The following is a 22,006-nucleotide window of genomic DNA, read 5'->3' on the forward strand; positions in this document are numbered from 1 at the left end:
AAGGTAACAAATTCACAGGTTCCAGAAATTAGGACGTAGACATCTTTGGAGGACCATTTTTTTACCTACCACACTGTAGTTCTAAACTTCAACCAGAAAGAAATGAATCCAAAATGTATCTGTGTAAAATGGAAGAGAGGCAAACTGTTTCCACTCCTTGCAAAACTTCTGTGCTTAATTGGTTTTGGAGTCTTTGTCAGACAAATCGAGAGCTGCTGGACCATCTGCTGCTGAGCACGTGCACTGTTCCCTGAGGTCTAGCACAGTTCTCCCGCTGCAGGTCCTGCCACACGAGGAAGATGTGAAAGCAATTTAGCACGTTGTAATCAGCACTTTAAAAAAGTCAAATAGAACAAAATTAGAGAATATTGAACATAGTTAAGGTAAATAATGATTTGTGAAACATTTGTTACAACTAAACCTATACCTGTGTACTGGGTTGCAAGGTAAAATGCATTTTCTTTTAATAAATTTTTTTTTTTTAAAGATTGGCACCTGAGCTAACAACTGTTGCCAATCTTTTGTTTTGTTTTGTTTTTTTAATGCTTTATCTCCCCAAATCCCCCTGGTACATAGGTGTATATCTTAGTTGCAGGTCCTTCTAGTTGTGGCATGTGGGAAGCCACCTCAACATGGCCTGATGAGCGGTGCTATGTCCGCACCCAGGATCCGAACCAGCGAAAGCCTGGGCCACTGCATTGGAGTGCGCTAACTTAACCACTCGGCCGCAGGGCCGGCCCCTAAAATGCATTTTTAAAAATATCTCAATTACACTAATGAGTTTATTCCATATCTTCTCATTAGTCAGCATGAGTTCCTTCTCTCATCTCTCTTTTCTCCCTATCCTCCACTTCCGTGCAACCATTATAATGTGTTTAATGTGTTATCCTTTTTGTTATATGTATGTTCTTGCAAAATATACCTTACTTTGAGTGCATGTTTTCATAATTTATATAAAATTAAACAAATTAAAAAGATGTTATTTATATTCTATTCCTTTTAATTGCTATAAAGTAATCCATGGTGATGTCTACTACATTTACTGCATGTCTTTCTCTGGGTAGAAGTCAAAAATGTTTGAAAGCCACTGGTCTAGTGTGTACATGCAGGATTCATTGGAGAACTCTTGGAACAACACTGGAGATTTTCTTCATCCAAGGCACAGGTCTAAAATATCTGCTTAAGCTTCCAGTTCCCAGCCACTAAGTTCCACGGATGTCACTGTTGCCAAACTTGGCCCCACAGGAGGATACAAGCTGACATATACCATGTACAGGAGAGTCCTTTATTCACTGACTCAGAGAGTCGTGAAATTTTTAAGCTGAAACACCTTCTGCTTGCCCTCTTCTCTGTCCCCTCCATCATTTTAAGAGACAAGTATTTAAAGGATGGTTTGGCTGCAAGGAAGACAAACCACTGAACACAAAATGGGATTTGTTGGAAGGGTTTCAGGTATCTGGGAAATTTCAAGGCCTCAAGGCCATCCCTGTCCCTACCAAACTGCTTGAAACAAGGTGAGTGTTCACTAAGCTTTGGTCTAATAAATGGATGAGTGGATGGGTAGAAGAATGAACTGGAAAATCATCAGGAATCAAGGCAGCTGCTCTCACTGACTCTACGCTTGGCCCCATAATCTCAAATCTCTGCTTACAAGTGTCTGCTCCCCTTGTCTGTTTCTGCATGGACAAGTGTACTTGCTCCACAATGGTGCCCATTTAGGGTGACCAACCACCCAGTTTGCCTGAGACTGAGGGAGTTCCTGTGATGCAGGACTTTCAATGCTAAAACCAGGGCAGTCTCAGGCTAACCAGATGAGCTGGTCACCCTACCATTGCCTCAGAGGGCATGTTAAAAGTCAGCTTCATGAATCCATCCCTGAAGTCCTCTTGAATAAACAGACTTAGTCCCTCCAAAACCCAATGTCAAGAAGTTTAGTGAATGTGATTGGATCTGCCTAAATTGTGATTTGTTCTCCCTGCACCAAGTATTCATCTCTGGTCCAATCAACCTTGACTGAGACGTACAGTGAGAGGAGTAAGCAGGCATATAACTCATCCACAAACCTATGTACCAAGTTCTCTGAGAGAGGGGTGCAGGGGCAATGTTGGACATTTGCAGTTCATAGAAATGACCTAGCACATCATTTAGAGGTTCCTAGCATGAGCTGTGCATCTGGGGATCAGAAGGGTGAAGGAACAAGGAAAATGGTGGGACTGTTAGGTTTTCTCAATGAGACCTCTCCTCCCTTCTTTAGCATAGGGTTTTCAAGGTACATCCATGTCGCAGCATGTGTCCATACTTCATTTCCTTTTACAGCTGAATAGCACTCTATCGTGTGGATATACCACTTTTTTTTTTAATCCATGCATTAGTTAATGGACATCTAAGTTGTTTCTACTTTTTAGCTATTATGAATAATGCTCTGTGAACATTCATGCAGTCATCTGCAAGTTTTTGCATGAACATATGTTTTGAATTCTTGGGTGCCTGAGAGTGAAATTGCTGGGCCCCATGGTAACTTGTATGTTTAACCCCTTGAAGAACTGCCAAACTGTTCTCCACATTTCACAATTCCCACCAGCCAATGTATGAGGGCACCAGTCTCTCCAGATCCTCACCAACACTCACTATTTTCCATTTTTTTGATTATAGCTATGGTAATGAGTGTGAAGGGAAAATCATTGAGTTTTGATTTGCATTTCCTAATGACTAATGATGCTGAGTATCTTTACTTGTGCTTATTGACTATTTGTACATCTTCTTTGGAGAAACGTCTATTCAGATCCTTTGCTTTTTTTTAATAGGGTTGTCTTTTCATTGTTGAGTTGTATGAGTTCTTTACATATTCTGGATACTAAACCCTTATCACATATATGATTTGAAAATACATTGCCTCATTCTGTAGTGTGTCCTCTTATTTTCTTTGATGCACAAGAGTTTTTAATTCTGATGAACTCAAATTTATCTAATTTTACATTTGTTACTTCTGCTTTTGGTGTCACACCTTAATAAAGCACTGCCTAATCCAAAATTATGAAGACTTATACCTATGTTTCTTCTAAGGGTTTAATAGTTTTAGCCCTTACATTTAGCCTTTGATACATTTTAATTAATTATTAATTTTTGTATATGGTGTGAGGTAGTGGTCTAAATTCATTCTTTTGCTTGTGGAAATCCAGTTGTCCCAGCGCCTCTTTTTGAAGAGACTTTTTTCCCCCAATGAATTGTCTTGGCTTCCTTGTCAAAAATCAATTGACCACAAATGTATGGGTTATTTCTGGACTTGCCAGTCTATTTCATTGATTTATATGTCTGCCCTTTTGCCTGTACCACGTTGTCTTGACTACTAGAGCTTTGTAGTAGGTTTGAAATTGTGTTGTGTGAGTCCTCCAACTTTATTCTCCTTTCAGGATTGTTTTGGCTATTCTGAGTTCCTTGAGTTTCCATGAAATTTTAGGATCAGCTTATCAATTTCTATAAAGAAGCCAGCTGGGATTCTGGCTTGTGTTGAATCTCTAGATCAATTTTTGGAATACTGGCATCTCAACTATATTAAGTGTTCTAATCCATGAATATGGGGTGTCATTCCATTTATTAAAGGTCTTTATTTTTTCCAGCAATGTTTTATAGTTTTCAGTGTACAAATCTTGCACTTCTTTGGTTAAACCTATTCCTAAGTATTTTTATTTTTTGATGCTATTGTATATTGAATTGATTTTTTAATTTCTTTTTTGGGTTGTTTATTGTTAGTGTTTAGAAACACAACTGACTTTTGTATATTGATCTTGTCTTCCTCAACCTTCTTAAACTCACTTATTAGCTCTATTAGTTTTTTTTTTTTAATACTTTAGGGTTTTCTACACATAAATCACATTCTCTGAAAGTAGTTTTATATGTGGGACGCCTGCTACATCATGGCTTGATAAGCAGTGCATAGGTCACCACCCAGAATCTGAACCGGTGGACCCAAGGCCGCCATAGCGGAATGAGTGAACTTAACTGCTGCGCCACCAGGCTGGTCCCTTTATTTATTCGTTTTTTAATTTACTTTTTGCCAAATTGTCCTGTCTAGAACCTCCAGTACAATGTTGCATGGAAGCAGTGAGAGTGGACATCTTTGTCTTGCTCTTGATCTTAGGACAAAATCTTTCAATCTTTCACCATTAAGTGTGATATTAGCTATGGGTTCTTTGTAAATGCCCCTTATCAGGTTGAGAAAGTTTTCTTCTATTCCTAGTGTTGTGTGTTTTATCATGAAAGTATGCTGGGTTTTGTCAAGTGTTTTTCTCTGCATCTGGTTAGATGATCGTGTTGTTTTTGTTTTTTATTCTATGATGTGTTATTGATATGATGTGATACATCAACTGATTTTTGGATGTTAAACCAACCTTGCATCCCTGGGGGAAATCCCACTTGGTCATGATGTATAATCATTTATATGTGCTGTTGAATTCAGTTTGCTAGTATTTAGTTGAAGATTTTTGCATCAATATTTTAAAGAATATTGGTTTGTAGTTTTCTTTGCTTGCGATGTTATCTGCCTCTACCACTTTGCTAGGGCCAAAAATTATTCATCAACATTAGGCAAAGAGATAAGAGTGATATACAAGGATTTGAGCAACTGAGCAACGCCATACACTTGAGATGTTAGAAGCCTTGATTTACCTGCTTCTTTCCAGTGCATCCCCAGCCACTGGCCAGCCTGCATGAAGCAAGAGGGAGGCTCCACTGCCCCGGGGATGCTTCTTGTTCTCCCAGGAGGGTCTGCGCAAGTGGATCATTAATGGGTATGGAGCATCATAAGCTTAGTATTCTGAGTCATGAAACACCTGTCTCGAAATATCATCACCTTGAAAACAACTTGTGGAGACTGGAGCTACAAAAATCCCATGGGGCATGTTTGCCAGACAGCCTTCTCCCACAGAAGTTCAGTGCCCAACATCCTCAAATACCCATCCCTCTTATTAGACAGTCTGGTCTAAATGCACCTTCTATGTTTTTTTGCCAACTATTTGCAGAACTGGCCTGTAGGGTGTGAAAGAGGAGATTTTCCTGGGGCAGCTGTAACTGAGGAGCCGGAGCTGCAGTTCTCTTCTGTACACTCAGGGGGATGTCATTCGGAATCACATTGCATGGCAAAGCAGCACTCAGGACTTCAGCCTCCATATGGGTTGAGCAGGGCCATGGGCTAACTTAGGACAACCATCTGCAAGGCAACCAAGGAACACCTTTGAGAAACAGCACTCTTCTTGCCTACGCCATGAAGACCCTTGTCCCACAGATCCCAGGGAAGATTCCTTGCCTATTGGAACCTGGCAGCTCTTTTCCACTCTTGGGATGAGACGGCCTCCAACCAAGCTCATGCACTGTCTCCTCCTGCAGAGGATTCTGGCTTCCAGAGTTCCTGCTGGAACCAGTATTGCTCAAGACAGCTCAGTTCCCCTCCTGGTCAGTGGAGATCTCTGGACGGCCTAAGTTAGACCAGAGTTCTGCCCACTCTCCTTACAGGAAAGTGTGGGATATCCTTCAGAGCTCGTTAACTATCTCTTTCAAAATGAAGAGGGAAATACTTCCATTTTTGGCCACTTTACCTGAAACTAGTTTTCTTTAGTGTTCTCTCACATTTCCCAGGATTCCTTCAACTTCATCCAAATTTCCCCTAGTCTTCTTATGGGTCTGGGGTCCCTTCCATGAGGGCTGTGTGGACTCTAAGCCAGCTCAGGACAGGCAAGTCTTATTGGCTGTTCTTGGTCACTCCTTGTGAGCACTGGGCAAGGGCAGAAGCCACCAGAATTTTTCTCCCGCTCTCCAGTCCTGCTGAAACTGCATCCCAAGCACATTCTAGAAGACTTCCAAAGACCGCTTTTAATTTAAGGCAGGGGCCTTGGAAAGGTCAAAGATCAGAACTCCTGCTCTGATACTGAGGCTAGCCGGCAGTAATTGAAGTTCCTGAGGTGGGTGCCTGTCATCTAGAAGCCAACCAAACAGTGGATTTCCTGTGCAGCACATTTAATTGGTCGTGCTTAAGGACTTCGCCTGTGGGTTTTCACCTACAGGCCCTCTACCTTTGATTGAGCTGAGGTATAAGTCAAGACTCCCTGCTTTATAAGTCTGTCTTGAAATGCTCTCCTGATTCTTGCTTAGCCACAAGGAGAAACTCAGACAAGAAAGCACTCTCACAACTCAGGTTGAGGTGAGCCAAGCTGGTTTATTGCTAATTAGAATTTAGGGGAAACCTGGAGTGAAACCGAAACAGGCAATTAACTTCCCGCCTCTTATCATTCACTCGGAACACCCTTTGGAATGAATACCTTTGCGGTTACTGAGTGCAGATCAAAAGCGCCTCTGGTTCCCAGTCAGGGACACAAGGCATTAAATGTGGGCACTTAAGCCGCATCTGGTGAGAGGCCTCCACTTCTCACATTGCTCTGCACACCCAAGTGAGCAGAGCGAGAATTCTGGCTGGCGAATGAGTGTCCCCCAACCCCACCCCACTCAGGCAGTTGCTGTTATTGAAGTGGCTGCAGCGCCACCAGCCTCATGGCTTAAAACCTCCCACTGTGACACCCTTCACCTCTGTTCCCCATGAACCCAAATGCCCTCAACTATCTACCACCCACCATGCAGGAGTGTTTATAAAACCCAGGTGGCATTCTCCCAGCTGGAGCCAGCTGCCCACATCACAGCATCAAGCCTCATGTACCCACCTAGCACAGGGCCCAGTGCATAGTAGATGATTACAAATGTTTACTGAATGAGTGACCGAGGAAAGACATTCTTAGAGTATGGCCTGGCTTCCTTCTTCTACCAGATCAATTTATGGCTTCTTTCTCTTACCCAAAGTCAGGATGTGCTCAGATATTACAAGCCGATTTTCATATTAGCCTAGAAAAACGTAGTTAGGAAGGAATCAGTTGCCAATCTAAAGAGGTAAAGTTTTCTTTTACGAGATCAATGTGTTTGTTTGAAATAAGCAGTTGATAAACTGCTTGGAGTAAGGGGTGAGACTGCAAGGAGTATGTCCAAATAGCAAAAGGCCACAGACCCTTCCTCTAAATCGTCGGGCCAGCTGCTAACTACAGGCCGTTAGTCTCACTGAGCTCCTGATGAACTTGTCGCTGTGCATCGGGTGTAGACACTGAGGCACAATGCCATAGAGGAGACGGAGATTTCAAGGGCAGGGGGATGTCTAGGAGCAAGAAAGAGTACTCAGCAAGGCCTGTGTGCATGCGCACTTTGAATAAAGAAGGTGGGTGAAAAGATCCCCTAGAAATGGCAAGGTAAAGGAGAGGCTCCGGAGAAGAGCAATACCGAGTGACGATGAAGATGCTCTTGTGGCACGTGAGAGTAGCTGGCCTCTCAGACTGTCCCCTACGGAATCTGGGGGGAACCTACATTGCTCAGGAACGCTTTGGCTGTCATGGGTTTTGTGGGAAAAGGTGCTAGGTTGTGAGTCTAGGTTTGCTCAAGGCAGACAAGAGACTGCAGGCATGGATGCAGGGCAGAAGAGGTCAACTGACATCCAGGTTATGTCCCCTGCAACGAAGATGAAATATGTGAAATAGGTGATTTGAAAATTCTTTCCTTTAATATTGTCTCTTTTCCCACAACTGTAAACTTCTTAAAGTTCCTGTCCTTCTGACAACAGAAGGAGGTCTGTTGAAAAGTAGGAAAGGACAGCAGGATGCAGCCAGGGTCTGGGACTCTCCGGCCCACCTGAGGATAGCAGGCCCGTCTCAGGCTCGCGGTACACGGCTTTAGGATAGTGGCTCATTTGCACTTTCTACTTGTAGTTGGTGAAGCTAATATTCGTGTTCCTTCCATCCAGGCCATCAACCATTATGGCACTTGGCACCTCACCATTGTTGAACAGCGCTCCTTCCTCTCTGATCTTCTTTTGTCGGGGAGAGAAGTCTGTCTGAACCTCCCTGACATTAGTATCTTCTGCCTGAGAGCGGAGACTTCAATGCAACCCACTTAGTTCAAACATATGAAAAAGGGGCCACTCTTTTGAGATCGTGATATATGGATCATTCACAACATCAAGCCTAAAAGATAAAATATTAGGATAGTTTAATTTAGCTCCACACTCCACTTTAATAAAACACCACTTTCAATAGCAAATTCTAATACTCTTATCTGCAAGGAAACAGTACCCTGCAGGCAACTGCACATCATTTGTCTCAAAGGTGATACAAACTGTTTCTAATACTACAAGCATATATACGAATTTAACATATAATGTTATATGATAGGCGTCTTCGCTAAGGCATAACCTCTGGTGCCCTGACTTTCTCTGTAAAGTGAGGGAGTTAGACTAGGTCATACCGAAGGTTCCTTTCAGCACTAACAGAGATCCTAAAACATTTGGCCAATTTCTGTGTCATGCCCTCAATCGTATACAATGTTTTCTAGCTAGAATTGAGACTTGAGCATGCTTGATTCTTTTGCATTCTTGAGGCAAATAAATTGAGAGAAAGGAAAGAAAAGGAATATTTATTGAGCACTTAGGAAGCACTAGGTCTGCTTTCCCATGTGTCTGTGCCTCACCTTATTACTGAAAAGTAGATGTTATTACCTCCATTGCAGATTTGTCAACAGTCAGGATTTTATTTTGTACTTATTTATAATTAAGCAAATTCAGTGACAGGATATTTTCTATAGTTGTGAAACCTATATAACTCCATGCTTTTTCTAATATACTAAAATGCCTCTCAAACAAATGAAATCTTTGCAAATTTAAAGCTTAATTTTATAAAAAGCGGACTAGACTGAAATTGTTTCTCTAATTTCCTAACTGGCAAGCTATAGAATCTTACTCATTTAAAAACTCATTTCCATCTGTAAGTGAGGGTATTAACAGCCATAGACCTCAGATGCAGCTGTCAGTTTTAACAGTAGCAGTTGATATTGACTCTGTCTGTACCAGGCACTGTACAAGGCACCTTATAGGTATTTTATTTAATGCCAACAACCCTGCAAGGTAGGTAGTATCCTTGTTTTATTAATGGAGAAAACTGAGGCTAATAGGAAATAAGTAACAAGTGGAAAATGATTGAACCAGGAATTAAGTGCAGTCCTAACTGATGTCAGTCTAAGCCCCAAAGCCTTTCAAGGACTTTAAAATTTCTAGAAAATGTCACCTTTATAACATGTAATAATAGTACCATTCCAATAATTTTTCTCAAATTAAAAATTACAAAAGCTGAGAGGTAAAGAAAATGAAGATATAAATAGCCACTAAACCCATCGGACAGCGAATGTGCCATCCTGATGAAACACCCGAGGATCTCTTCAGCTCCACTCACATAGAAGAGCGACAGCATGAGAAAACATCCAACAAAAGGGCTGCCGATTTCGCCCACTTGGCTTGTGTACCCATGGCACTTGAATATGTAGCACACTGACTGCCCTAAATAGCCTTTCCTAAGCTGACCTGGCCTCTTGGATGTCCCGTGGCTTCCTTTAAAACTATTGCCTCCTGGTGCCGCCTGCTATCAACAGTTCAACTTTGGCAGCATCGACTTTGATAACTCTATTAGGTCTATTGTTATGTTATTACATTATGTTCTCCCTTTATAAAAATGGGTGGGAAAGTAGAAAGTTGCTATGCGTGTAAGCAAAGTCCTGATTATAATTCAGTTCAGCCAACAAGAGAAATCACAGGGGTCTCAGAAACGCATTATCCTCAACTGGACTTTGACCAGTTGACTGGATGTCCATCCATGAAGAAGAATAAAAGTGAGAACAAGCACAAAGCATTGGAAACATGTTACCAATTACTGGATCTAGAGGGTGAGCTGTAATGATAATTTAAAAGTGTCTTCCCTCTGGTAATAATCCTCCTGTACAGCACGTAAGTCAACTGTTCAACCCGTGCACGTGTTTTCGTAAGCACTGGATGCTTTTGTGTGTGTGTTGGTGGGGAAGGGCTTTACGGTAAGAATTGAAGGCGTAAAGCAAAAAGAAAATATAACCAAATCAAATTCTTCTGTGCCATGAATTATAAAAATTATTTTGAAAGAGAGAAAATGGTTTATTACTCTCCATCCCAAAAGTCCATTGGAATCAGTGGAATAAAAACACATTTATAACGGGTTTTTAATTTATAATGGATTTTACTTCAGTTGTTTACTGCAATATCCAGGAATTAAAAAGAATCAAAAATTTAAGCAGAAGCTTTTCATCAAAACCTTTGCAATTCCTAAGAGCATTGCCCCAATATATCATTAATGATCCCTATAAGAGATTTTAAGAGTATGGCTTCAAGGCTGTTTTGTGTCCCCAGAAATAGGGTTTTGGGTAAGGGGATTCAGAGGCACTCTATTTGCTCTAAAAACGTCCAACTTTAAGCCCTAACAGTTACTATAAAAGAGTACTGGTTCTAGTTTCCATGGCTGGAAGCCTAAGAAATTCTCAATTCTCCCTCACGACCACTCATGGGGATAGAAGCAGCTCCTTTGTGGACCTGCCCAGGACTGTACCTGTGGCAGTGTCCCTCTAAGAAGCTGTGCACTTACATTCCAGTTATATGTGAACCAAGGCAAGCGGTGTTCCCTGATACCATCCAATGTCCTTTCACCTTCAAATTAAGATAATGAGTGCTCCCTGGTTTCACTGGCATAAGAAGTTGTATGTCTTACACTGAGTTAGGTAATGAATTATTACTGTATCAACTGGCTACTCAGGTGACCTGAGTGTTTACAAGAATCACTTCAGTCTGAAAAGTACATCATTACCCTAGATGGAGTTCACGTAACTGTTACTGAGCCCACTGCTCCATGAGTCTGCTGAAAGTTTTAATGCTCAGCTCCACCCCAGAGGACATTTGGCAATGTGTGAAGACAGTTTTGGTTGTCACGCTGAGGGTGAGGGAGTTGCTACTGGCATCTAGTTGCTATTTGCATTAATACTAATCATCATACAATGCACAAGACAGCACCCAATGTCAAGTGTGAGTCCGAGAAACCTTGAGTTATATGCAGTAAGGATCCTGGGGTCCTGAGGAGGTAGGAAACAAGTTATGAAAGACAATGAATATGGCTGCTGTCCTGGTAGAGCCTGTAATCTGAGAAAATATACCACTTTATATGTAATTTTTTTCAACCAAACAGTCCACACAATATTTATATTTAAATACTTTTATTTTCATTTCACAAAAAAAAAAGCAACAGTGTTTGCAGTTACACATGCCTTTCAGTCAGTGCTGGTCATATGCAAAACAAGTTATTAGAAGTATAAAGAAAAATAAGCCTTTTCCCTTTACAAGTGACACAACACAACTTGCATATATAATATTATATATATACATAACTATTTTCAAAACCTTCCACAAAAGACAGATTATGATACAAATTTAGAATTCCACCCATAAGCTCAGATTCAAGGAACTGGAGATCTCTATAGGTGTTTAAATACGAAAATGTAATACCTTACAAGTACCCAAGTAACTATTTTTCAAAGTTTTTGAAAGACTCTTCTTCACAGCAACATGGAACACTTGGCTTTAATCAAGACAGCTGTAAGACTGAGTTTTGTCTCAATGTGAGCTTGCTGATTAACGCAAATGCTCCAATTTATGCTGTAATTCTCATTTTATATACACACACACACATGAGTGTATTACTGTACTTCTGGAGCATTTCATTCAGCTAAGCCATGACCTTTACTTCCTTTGAAGTACTTCAAATGAAGAACTGTCAGAAATATCACTAATGACGACCATGACTAACTCCAAAAAGGTGCCTCCTTCTCTTTTATTTATGATCAAAGTTAAATGTGTCATGAATAAACTTTTGTTTTTCCTACAGCAGCAGGTATAAGTAACAGTAAAGTATAGGCTAATTTTTCAACACTAGAACCTGAGAGTTTTATAAGGTAAATAACATCTCTTTGCAAATTTTCTAGGAGTCCTATCACTCAATGTTTCTAAAATAATAATAATAATAATAATATGGCAAATCTTCAGCATTATATTCATTATAAACTGCAGAACGAACAAGAAATGCTCAGAAGATCGAATGAAGGGAGCGGGGCAGAGAGAGAGGGAGGAATTTTACACATGCATTTTCTTTGATACAGACAAATGTGGAGTCATAACAGTTACCATGTGGTGGATGAAGAGCTGATGTGAAATATGATTCGAAATGCTGAAAGGGAACATACAGGTCTGGATGCATGAAATGCATGCAAAACACACAGCTAATGAGGCGACACTGGCTTACATTTTTGAGTGTACTTGAAGATAACATCTAACAATGCAGGGACTGAAGACAAAAAGGAAAAAGAACAGGAATGGTCCAGCTAATGGAGAACTGAGGAGAGAGACGCAGCCACACAGAGGAGTTCCGGGTAGGAAAGGGCCAGCTTGCCCTACCATACGTGGGTGCTGAAAAATAGAAGAGGCCTGTCACTCAAATTCTTTTTGCATTAGTTTTTGGGCCCATGCTGTCATTCACTAGAACCATGGCAATAACTCAAAAGGATCATTCCAAAAATAAAAAAAATTTCTACCGACTACACAAGAATATGCTATTGATGGAACTGCAACAGACTTCTAAAGACGGATCAGAATTCTAGGCCTCAGAAAAGAAGCTGCTCTCTAGGGTCTTCAAACGAGTTCTAGGCAGCACTTCTGTGGCTTACCAGTCACTGAAAGATTAGTCAGCACTGATCTTTAAACACAATTTTACTTAGTATTCCTCCTTGTCCTTCCGGAATTTCCAAAGAACAGGTCCCTTCTTACATTTCATTTAGTTTGAATCAACACAAGAAATGCTGGATCTGATTAGCTTTCACAACTCAACCATATCCAAGTGTCTTCTCCCATCTTATTTGCTGCATGTCTGTTGCCATTAGTTATACCACCACAATGCCACACCTTCACATCAGGTGGCAGGGATTTAGTGGGACTTTATTTTTATTAGATACATTCAGAGCCCTGCAAGGGACTAAGTACTGAAGGAAAATAATGGCGGGGGGGAGAAGGAAATTACATATGTGTATATATTTTTTTAGATCTTTAAAAGCTATATGCTAGAGAATTAAACAAAATAAACACAAAAAAACTGTGCTAGCTACTGCTAAATGAAGAAATATGCGGGAAATGAAAAAGTGATGTGTCAACTTATGAAACTCAATTTTCATTAGGTCCCTACAAAGCCATGCAAAGGACTAAAGACAGAATGAAATAACAAAGAAATAAAAACATATTTATATGTATTAAGAATATTCCCTTGCCAAAAATACAAATCCCTTCAAAACAAACAAGTAAGTAAACAACACACAACTCTTCTAATCGCTGTTGCCCACACAGGCAACCAGGGGAAGGGGGGAGATCTGTCACACGCTGACCCTCCATTTGCATTCGGTACCCACACTGGACACAAAGGACTAGGTACAACATCAGTAACAGGAAGACATTTACAAACATTTTTTAAAAGTTCATACCCTGTCCTTTTCCCCTAACCGCTACCCACCCAAATAATCCCTCCTGAAAAAAAACCCCAGATTATAAAACTATTGCCTGCACAGGCAGTGAGGGAAGGGGAGCAGAGGAGATTTATCATACGTCTGGACCTCCATGTTTCATTATGTACCTACAAGTCCCAGCAAAGGACTGGGTACTAAATGAAATAATACACAAAATGTAGCAAACATTTATCTACATTAAAAAAATATATATATATATATACATATATATATACCCAAACCTTCCCCACCCCCATCCCTCAAAAAAAAAAAACCCAAACATCTATTGTTCTACTATTGCCCACCAGGCAATGAGGGAAGGGGAGTAGGGGGGATTTTTCATAGAATCAATCTCAACTTTCATCACCTAAATACCTAAGTACCTAAATAACCATGCAAAGGACTAGACTCAAAATGAAGTGAACATCAAAAAGAGGCAAAAACATTTACATACATTTAAAAAACTACATATCTTGCCTAAGTCTATTCCCCATTAAAAACCTCAAAAACAAAAAACCAAGCCCTATATAGCACTCTCATACTATTGCCCATGTACACAGGCTACGGGGGAAGGAAGAAAAGATTGACGACACCTCTGGATCTGGGCCTCTGCATTACAGTTGATATCTACAAGTCCAAACAAAAAACTAAGTTTGGAGTGAAAGAACAAAAAAAGCAGCAAACATTTACATACATTTAAAAAATGCAAACCCAGAAATCCCCCACTACCCTGCCAAAAAAAAAAAAATCATCTCTAAACAACTATGCTACTAGCCATTGCCCAGCCAGGCAATAAGGAAAGGGAGATGAGGAGATTTTTTTCATAGAATGAACCTTAATTTTCATCAGGTACCTAAGTATCCATGGAAAGGTCTAGGTACAAAACAGATAAAAGGAGCAAAAACATTTATATACATTTTAGAAAGTACATATCCCCACCCTCCCAGGGGAGGCAGTGGTAGAGTTTAAAAAAAATAATCTAGGCTACGCTAAAACTATTGCCCACAGAGGCAATGTGGAAAGGGGAAAAGAGGAGATTTTCATACATCCGGACCTCCACGTCTTGTTAGGTATCTACACGTCCAAGCTTGGGACGGGTACAAAATGGAAAAACACAATATAGTAACAAACACTGTATATACAGTTTCCAAAAGTATATATCCTGCCCCCCAAAACTTCAAAAAACCCAACTACTTTAAAATTATTGCCTACACAGATAAAAAAGGAAAGGGAGAAGAGGAGAGTGCTGTACATTCAGAACTCCATGGTTCATTAGGAACCTACATGTCCAGGTGAAGGACTGGGCACCCAATGAAAGAGCATAATGAGGAAGTAAAAACCTGTATGCATATTTAAAAAGTATTTACCCAATACCCACAAAAGAGTCCCTGAAACTAATCAACTACTCTACTAGCCATTGCCCACACAGGCAATAGGGAAGGGGACAAGAGGAGATTGTTATATATCTGGACCTCTATGGTTCATGAGATACCACCCTCTGGGCACCCAATGAAATAATATGACACAGTAGTAAAAACAGGTATATACAGCAGGTACACATCCCCTCCCCCCGCAAACCCCACTCCAATAACTACGCTACTAGCCATTGCCCACACAGGCAATAAGGGAAGGGGACAAGAGGAAATTGTCATACATCCGGACCTCCACGTCTCATTAGGTACTTCCATGTCCTATGAGGACAGAGTACGAAATGAATTAGTAATACAAAGTAGTAGCAAATTTATTTATATACATTGAGTACATACCCCATTCTCTCCCACCCCCAAAACAAACTACTCAAGCTATTGCCCAAAGGGGCAAGAGGAAAAGGGAAAAGAGGAGATTTATCATACTCTGAACCTCAATTTTCATTAAATGACATCCATGCAAAGGAGCACGTATACAATGAAATATAAAAAAGTAGCATAATATTTATATACACTTGCAACAATGATATACAACCCCCTGCCCTCAAGACTAGACCAAAATACAACTCCTCCATTAGTTTCTGTCCATGCAGGCAATGAGGACGGGGTAACAGGACACTGTCATACTTCTGGACCTCCACAGTTCATCAGATAGCTACATACCCATGAGAAGGACGAGGAACTACAAAATGAAACAACACCCACAAAATAGCAGCAAAAACACGTGTATGTAATTTTTAAAAGAACATACTTCACCTTCCTCCCAATATCACCATTTCCTTCCAAAAAAGAAAATCAAATAATTACTCTAGCTGTTGCTCACACAGGCAATATGGGAAGAGTAGACAAGGTTTTCATAGGAAAATATTTCTCTTTTCATCAGGACAAAATAGACAAAATGAAAGAATAAAAACATATCTGTACATTTTTAAAGCACATACCCCCAAAAAGTCACTCAAAGAAATCAATCAACGCCTCTATGAGCTGTTGCCCATGCAGACAATGGGGGAGGGAGGGGGAGGGAGGGGGAGGGAGGGGAAGGGAGGGGAAGGGAGGGGAGAGTGACCACGCTTTCAGACCTTCACTTTGCATTTGGTACTTACTTGCCAATGCAGAGAATGAAATATAAAATAAAAGAATGCAAAAAACAGCAAAAATATATACCTTAGTTTTCAAAAGTACAAACAGAGGTGTTGTGCGAGGGGAAGAAAGTTTAAAAAGAGAGTTAATTCCAATAAAAACAAAAATAACAAAGGCAAAGGGGACAAGGAGCTACATCACACCTATGGAATTCGGGTCCAGTTTTGCAAACTCTGCCCAGGAATTGCTGTCCTTGGTGACAACACATGTCCTGAGACACCTACACCTTCCCTGCAGCCCCATGAAATGCACGGGGATTGTGTGAAGGTTCAGCAATCTGACTGCAGATTATGGTTCCAGGGGCTTTAGTCTGAGTAGACTCGAAATCCAACTCAGTAACAGACTATCAGTAATCTGACAAACTCAGCACTCGACTCTCATTTCTTACTTTTCGACACTCAGAAAGGATTCTGCTCGGTATCCATAAGACTGGGGCAGCTGACATCCTCTACATACCCAGGACTCTTTTGACAGCTCCTTTGCTCCTACCGTGGCTAAAGTACAATAACAGGAAAACACAAACGGCAAAGGATAACAGAGTCCTGTGATAATAAGAAAGTTCATCAACACTGAAACAATGGCAAATGACAATTTCACTTAGAGAGACTTCTATAAAACAATAAGATGGAGGGAGGCACAAGCTTATGGTGGAAGCTGACACTACTTGCAGTTTAACGAAGCTAATCACTCGATTTTAACAGAACAAACTGGACTCCGTAGATTTCTACTTTCAAGGACCTTCTGATTTCCAAAGCACAGGTTTTTCTTCTACAATTCCCGATTTCCAATTCATAAATTTTTCTTCTACAATTCCCGATTTCCAATGTCATCTTTCCCAGTAATCTAGTGTGACACGCCTTCTAAATTACATTCAAGAAGACCGTCTCTTTGCGGTGAATATAACGCTTGTCAGATGAGTACCTAACTGTGCCACGGGTCTGTGTGCTTAAAAGCACGCTGTGACTGCTGTGCTTCAGTCTATGTGAGTTCTCAGAAATACAGGGGCTAAGATAAAGTTTTGGGGGAAAAACTTCAAAAACTACAATTACATTGCTTACACTATATATTCTACCTATTGTTTAACCGTATCTTCCTGACTTAGAATTAGTTTTTAGAAGTCCCATGTAGATGGGTTAGTATAACATTGACAATCATGGAATTCTGTGGGAAAATTTGAGGTGAGGCCTGCTAAAACTACAAATATTTGAGGCGAAGCCTACAAATAAAGCTACAAATAGTATGAACTTGGTACCAGGGGAATGCACAGCTTTTGGGTACACAGATACCAATGGATAACGAGCTACCTCTTATTTAGCTTATGTTTTGAAAAGGTTTTACTTATAACAATCCCCCACCCCACCCTCCACACACACACTCACAGGAAAAATGATATGATTTGAGACAAGATTTGCCATACGCAGAGCTGACATATATTACAGGAGCAATGTAAAGATGGGCAGGCAAAACTGAAGAATCTTAACTGATTTTGAAAAGTAGCAAAATTTAAACTCTGTATCAAAGTGGAATTTAGTAATATAACATGGTAAAAAACCAGCAACAAAAAAACCCGTCAAAAGTTTAGTATTTGTCCCCACTCTAAAAATATAAAAACACACTAACTTTCAATATCAACTAAGTGATCATTCATTTACTGAAGCACAGGAGGAATAAAGACCTACAATCCCCCAAGTTTCAATAAGACATCTTTAGACGATTCTGTGATTCTCAGGATATAATATTTTCTACTCTAAAACAGAGAGAAATGTTGTTTAGAAAAGACTAAATTGGGGGAAAACACACTAGGATTAAAGAAAGCTATCTTTTAGCTTACCAGCCTTTTAAATTTTGTTATATAAAAATATTTTCATAAAATAAAATATAATTTTATACACAATCCCACATATTCTCACTTTACACCTGCTGAATACAAAAAGGTGACCTTTCCCATTGTCTGATTCTATGGAGTGTTGTAAGTGCTTGTAAATGGGTAACTACCCTTTTTACGTACATAAAAGATGTTTTCAAACAAAATATAAAGTACTCAAGAATCATTAGGAAGAAAGCTTTTCTCCTAAGAATCAATGAAACACACAATCTAGGTATAAGTCTGCATAGCTCAAAAAGTTCAAGTACAGTATTTCTCCTTTAGAAGGAGTAAAAATGCCATACAGTTTTGGATATCTTCCCTCATTTTCTTTCTTTCTTTCCTGGCCATTCCTTTTAATCTGTTAGTTTGGCCATGATAAAAGAAAACTACAATTTTTTAACTAAATAAAAGTACTGTTTTTGATAGTAGAAAAAATTCAAAGCCCACCATATTAAACCTGAATCAAGTTACTCCTATCCCACATTCTCTTTATTCCTTTAAGGTACTATGGTGAACTTCAAATAAAAAGGTTGAATTTCTCAAAGGCCCTATTCTAAAATATGGTTCTAATATGTTACTCTATCACATAAAATGAAAATCCACCCACGGGTATGACTCAGAGAGAAAGTGTCCATGATCTATCACACCAAAAGGGAACAAACAAATTGTATTCTTAGCAACAGTGATAAAGTCATGATAAAATACATCAGTATTAACAAAATGCTTGCCATAAATTTAAAAGAAATTATTTATAACATAAGGTGTATCTATGACAGGGAGTGATAAAAGTGTACAGATTTGGAGAATACTGTAATTCACGAATAAGACAATTAAAGCTAACTTGGATTGAAATGTTTTCCTAAAAGATGAAAAAGAAAGTGTTAAATATTTGGAAAATTTAATCTTTTGGAGCTATTTATCTTTTTAATACAACAAAAATTTAAAAATTCTGTAGCACCTGGCTATTCAGCAGAAAAAAATATAACAGTGAAAGATCTTATTTAAACTTTTCCAGAAAATAAAGGATTAATCAAAACCCCCAAAGTAGATCTGCACACCTGAGATCAGTTTCTCCAGCTGCACGTGTCATCGACCTCACTCCCATACATTTTGAAGCTAACTCTGTACATTCAAATAACATCTATCAACAAGAAGCAACAAATGGCTGACAAACCAGTAGCCTGCAAAGATGGTGGTTCCCATGGTAGATCCTTCCTTGTTTCACATTGTCAGTACTTTCCAGATACTGACAAACACAACAGAATCCCCAAACTGATTTTTTCCCCATTTGGGTATCTTCAAGGCAGAAAAATTACTCATTGTTTTTGTAGATGGTTGGCATTTAGGTGAAGATAATTTTGTAATAAATAATTACATACTGCCCAAAGACATTTCAGAAAAGACAGATGAAAAACACAGACGGGCCCTGAGCTAACTAGAACACCCAAGAGTGCAAACAACTCGGCAGCAACCCTGGCTTCACCTTGGCTTTTGCAAAAGCAGCAGAGCCCAAGTCAATAAGCTCTCTGAATGGGTGACACTAGGAGGTGTGGCTGTGCGTGCTACAGCCACCACGTCAGAGCTTTAAGGTTCTTCTCCATCCACTGGATGTTCAGTTGAATGACTTCCAAAGCCTCCTGGACATAACGAAGCCGGAAGGTCGTCTCGGACTGACTTTCAAAGAATGCCTGGACCTGTGAGTTGCACACAGAAGTATTTCAAAAGAAGAACAGAAGAGTAAATCTCAGTAACTCTGAACATCCTTTTCAAACAAGCTTTACCTTAGTGATGGCTGTGCTGATGTCTTGAAAGAAGTAGAGACAAGAAGTGCTTTAATATTTGAGGTATTTACATCAAGTTCCTGATAAGTACAGTAAAATCTGAAGTAATTTTAAAAATGAATTCCCCTTACTCCCGCAAGGATGAACTACTCAAATTTAAAATAGAAAAAAAAAGCTAAGTAGTAGTAAATGAGTTAGAGTCTAAAGTTAGGCTTGGTGCCCAATTTTGCCCTTTGATGGAAATCTTCAAAACAATTTTATTACCACTGGAAAAGAAACCTGGCACATGTTGATCTTAACTCAAAAAATTATTTGTGTCAGGAAGACAAGGGAATATTGTTGAGAATGAAATCCTCATCACAAGTTTTCCTCATTGCTGGATATCTACCCTTTAGAAGTAATCCCAGTGCAGAATCATTAGTGTTGATGAAGGCAGACAGAGAGAAAGGGCAGGAATTGGCACGAGAAGCCACCAGCTGACTTAACCTGAGCAGCCTGAGGGATAAGGGTTACCCAATCTCCCTACTAGTATTTCATAGAACCAACCTCAGACAAGTGTGCCTTTGTTGAAAACAGGTGAGTTGATCCAGCAACAATACTGTGCATGGTATAGGACCCCAGATGGAACCTGAAGAAATCCAAGCAAAAAAGACAAAAAAATGAGGCAGCTGCTGGTAAGCAAAGGAAATGCTTCGTTGTAAGCTACCCACACCAAAAGCAGAGTGGAGCTGTGCTCCTGGGCAGTGCCCTGCAGGGTCAGGAGCAGTTCTATACTCACTGCCCTGAGGAGGAAAGGTGGGCAGAGAAAGGCAGGAGTTAGGGATATACCAATAAGTTACTAAGCCATCTAACCTACTCAAAAATCACATCTTATTCACCCAGAAATGTCATTACTGCTTTAAAAGACAGAAACCTAGAAGTCTTATCTAGCTAGGCGTGGGTTCTTAACCAATCCCTTCACAACGAAAAGGTATTTTTGAACATGCAGAACTACACAGCTATTCTGAACAGTCTGTGGCCATGCTGAGCTCAGTGAGCTGGTGTCAGGCAAGGCTGGCTTGACAAGCACTCAAATAGAACAGCACTGTTAAATGACTCATGTCACGGGGTCATGTTTACCAATGTAAAAATTTCTGGGTCTTTCAGTTAAACTGTCACTGAAGCATTTTTCCTCTCACAGCAAATCATAACTCCTGCAAACCAATACAACACTGGGAACTTTTTTCAAATGCAGATCCTGAGAAATACTAAAAGCTACTAATTCTATGAGAAACTTACTTCTGTACAAGCTTATTCCAGTTCTCTTTGACAAAATCCCATGCCAGTAAGTGTCCAGGAAAACGTCGTGCCACTGTTCTAATGACGAATGACAGCTTTTGTGTTCGGATGATATCTCCATCGAGGCTAGTTTTCATTAACCTGAAGAGCAAAGCAGATCTAGCTTCCAAAACAATTATTCACAATGAAGTGATGACTGAACTTGAATTAGTATTGGTCTCCTAATTAAAGCTCTGTAGCAATTCAAGGACACAAGTTTTGCATTAGTCTAAGATTAATCAATAGACTGAAAATGTCATTTTTTTAAATGAAGGAAGAGCTCACCAATGAGACAGGCACTGACATAAACCGTCACATAATCATAAATAGTTTGTGACGGAGTAAGAACATTTCAGAAATAAATTCTGGTAGAATTTATTATAATTCTGGAGACTGGTGTTTTTTTATGTTAAAAATCTTATTTGATTTGAGTAGGCAGGTATATCCTCACTCTTAAAAAACTGGTCTGTTTGAATAATGTGCAGATGAAGATAAATTTCAGAATATACTCAATATTAATAGTTAACATTTATTGATACTCCATATGTACTAGATAATGTTCTAAATTCTTGACATAACAATGCTTGAAATAAGTAATTATTACCTATATCTATTTCATAGCTCAAGAAACTGAGATTATGTAACTGCCCAGTTTCACAGCTAATAAATACTAAAGCCTGTCATTTGAATGTAAGCAGGATGCTTATCTACTATGCTATAATATCTGCTTATAGTGAGAAAACACATACCCCAAAAAGAACGTAGTGGCGTTTTTAATAGGGGAAAATCCCAAATGCCCATCAAGATATGAAGGGTTAAATAAATTATGATAGAGCCATACTATGGAATACTATGCAGCTATAAAAACAAATGAAGCAGGCTTTATGAACTGACACAGCAAATCTCAAAGACTGATTATTCACTAAAAAGAATATCACAAAATACTGGGTATAGCATAAACCTATGTTTATGGATGTAAATACACAGACCAGGACTGACACTTA

The 22,006-nt window shown here is 39.6% G+C and overlaps 1 protein-coding gene across 19 annotated transcripts in view; it reads right to left on the bottom strand.

Annotated features, from left to right (window-relative positions):
* Positions 1-69: 69 nt before the first annotated feature.
* Positions 70-22,006, bottom strand: part of LNPEP (leucyl and cystinyl aminopeptidase) — a 107,435-nt gene continuing 85,498 nt past the window's right edge. For 5 of the 19 annotated variants that reach the window (XM_070569612.1, XM_070569608.1, XM_070569609.1 and 2 more), the window contains exons 16-18: positions 20,964-21,104; positions 20,232-20,313; positions 15,823-19,598 (exon numbers count right to left, since the gene is read on the bottom strand). In XM_070569612.1, coding sequence (XP_070425713.1) covers positions 19,467-19,598; positions 20,232-20,313; positions 20,964-21,104 — 355 coding nt within the window. In that variant the 3' untranslated portion in view covers positions 15,823-19,466. Of the gene's footprint in view, positions 284-3,829; positions 5,207-6,707; positions 6,886-7,562; positions 8,049-11,125; positions 12,389-15,822; positions 19,599-20,231; positions 20,314-20,963; positions 21,105-22,006 lie in introns of those variants that run through there. The other 14 variants (XR_011525255.1, XR_011525248.1, XR_011525251.1 and 11 more) reach the window with 9 other exon arrangements.

The sequence above is a fragment of the Equus przewalskii genome, chromosome 13 (genome assembly GCF_037783145.1).
Source record: "Equus przewalskii isolate Varuska chromosome 13, EquPr2, whole genome shotgun sequence".
Taxonomy (NCBI): domain Eukaryota; kingdom Metazoa; phylum Chordata; class Mammalia; order Perissodactyla; family Equidae; genus Equus; species Equus przewalskii.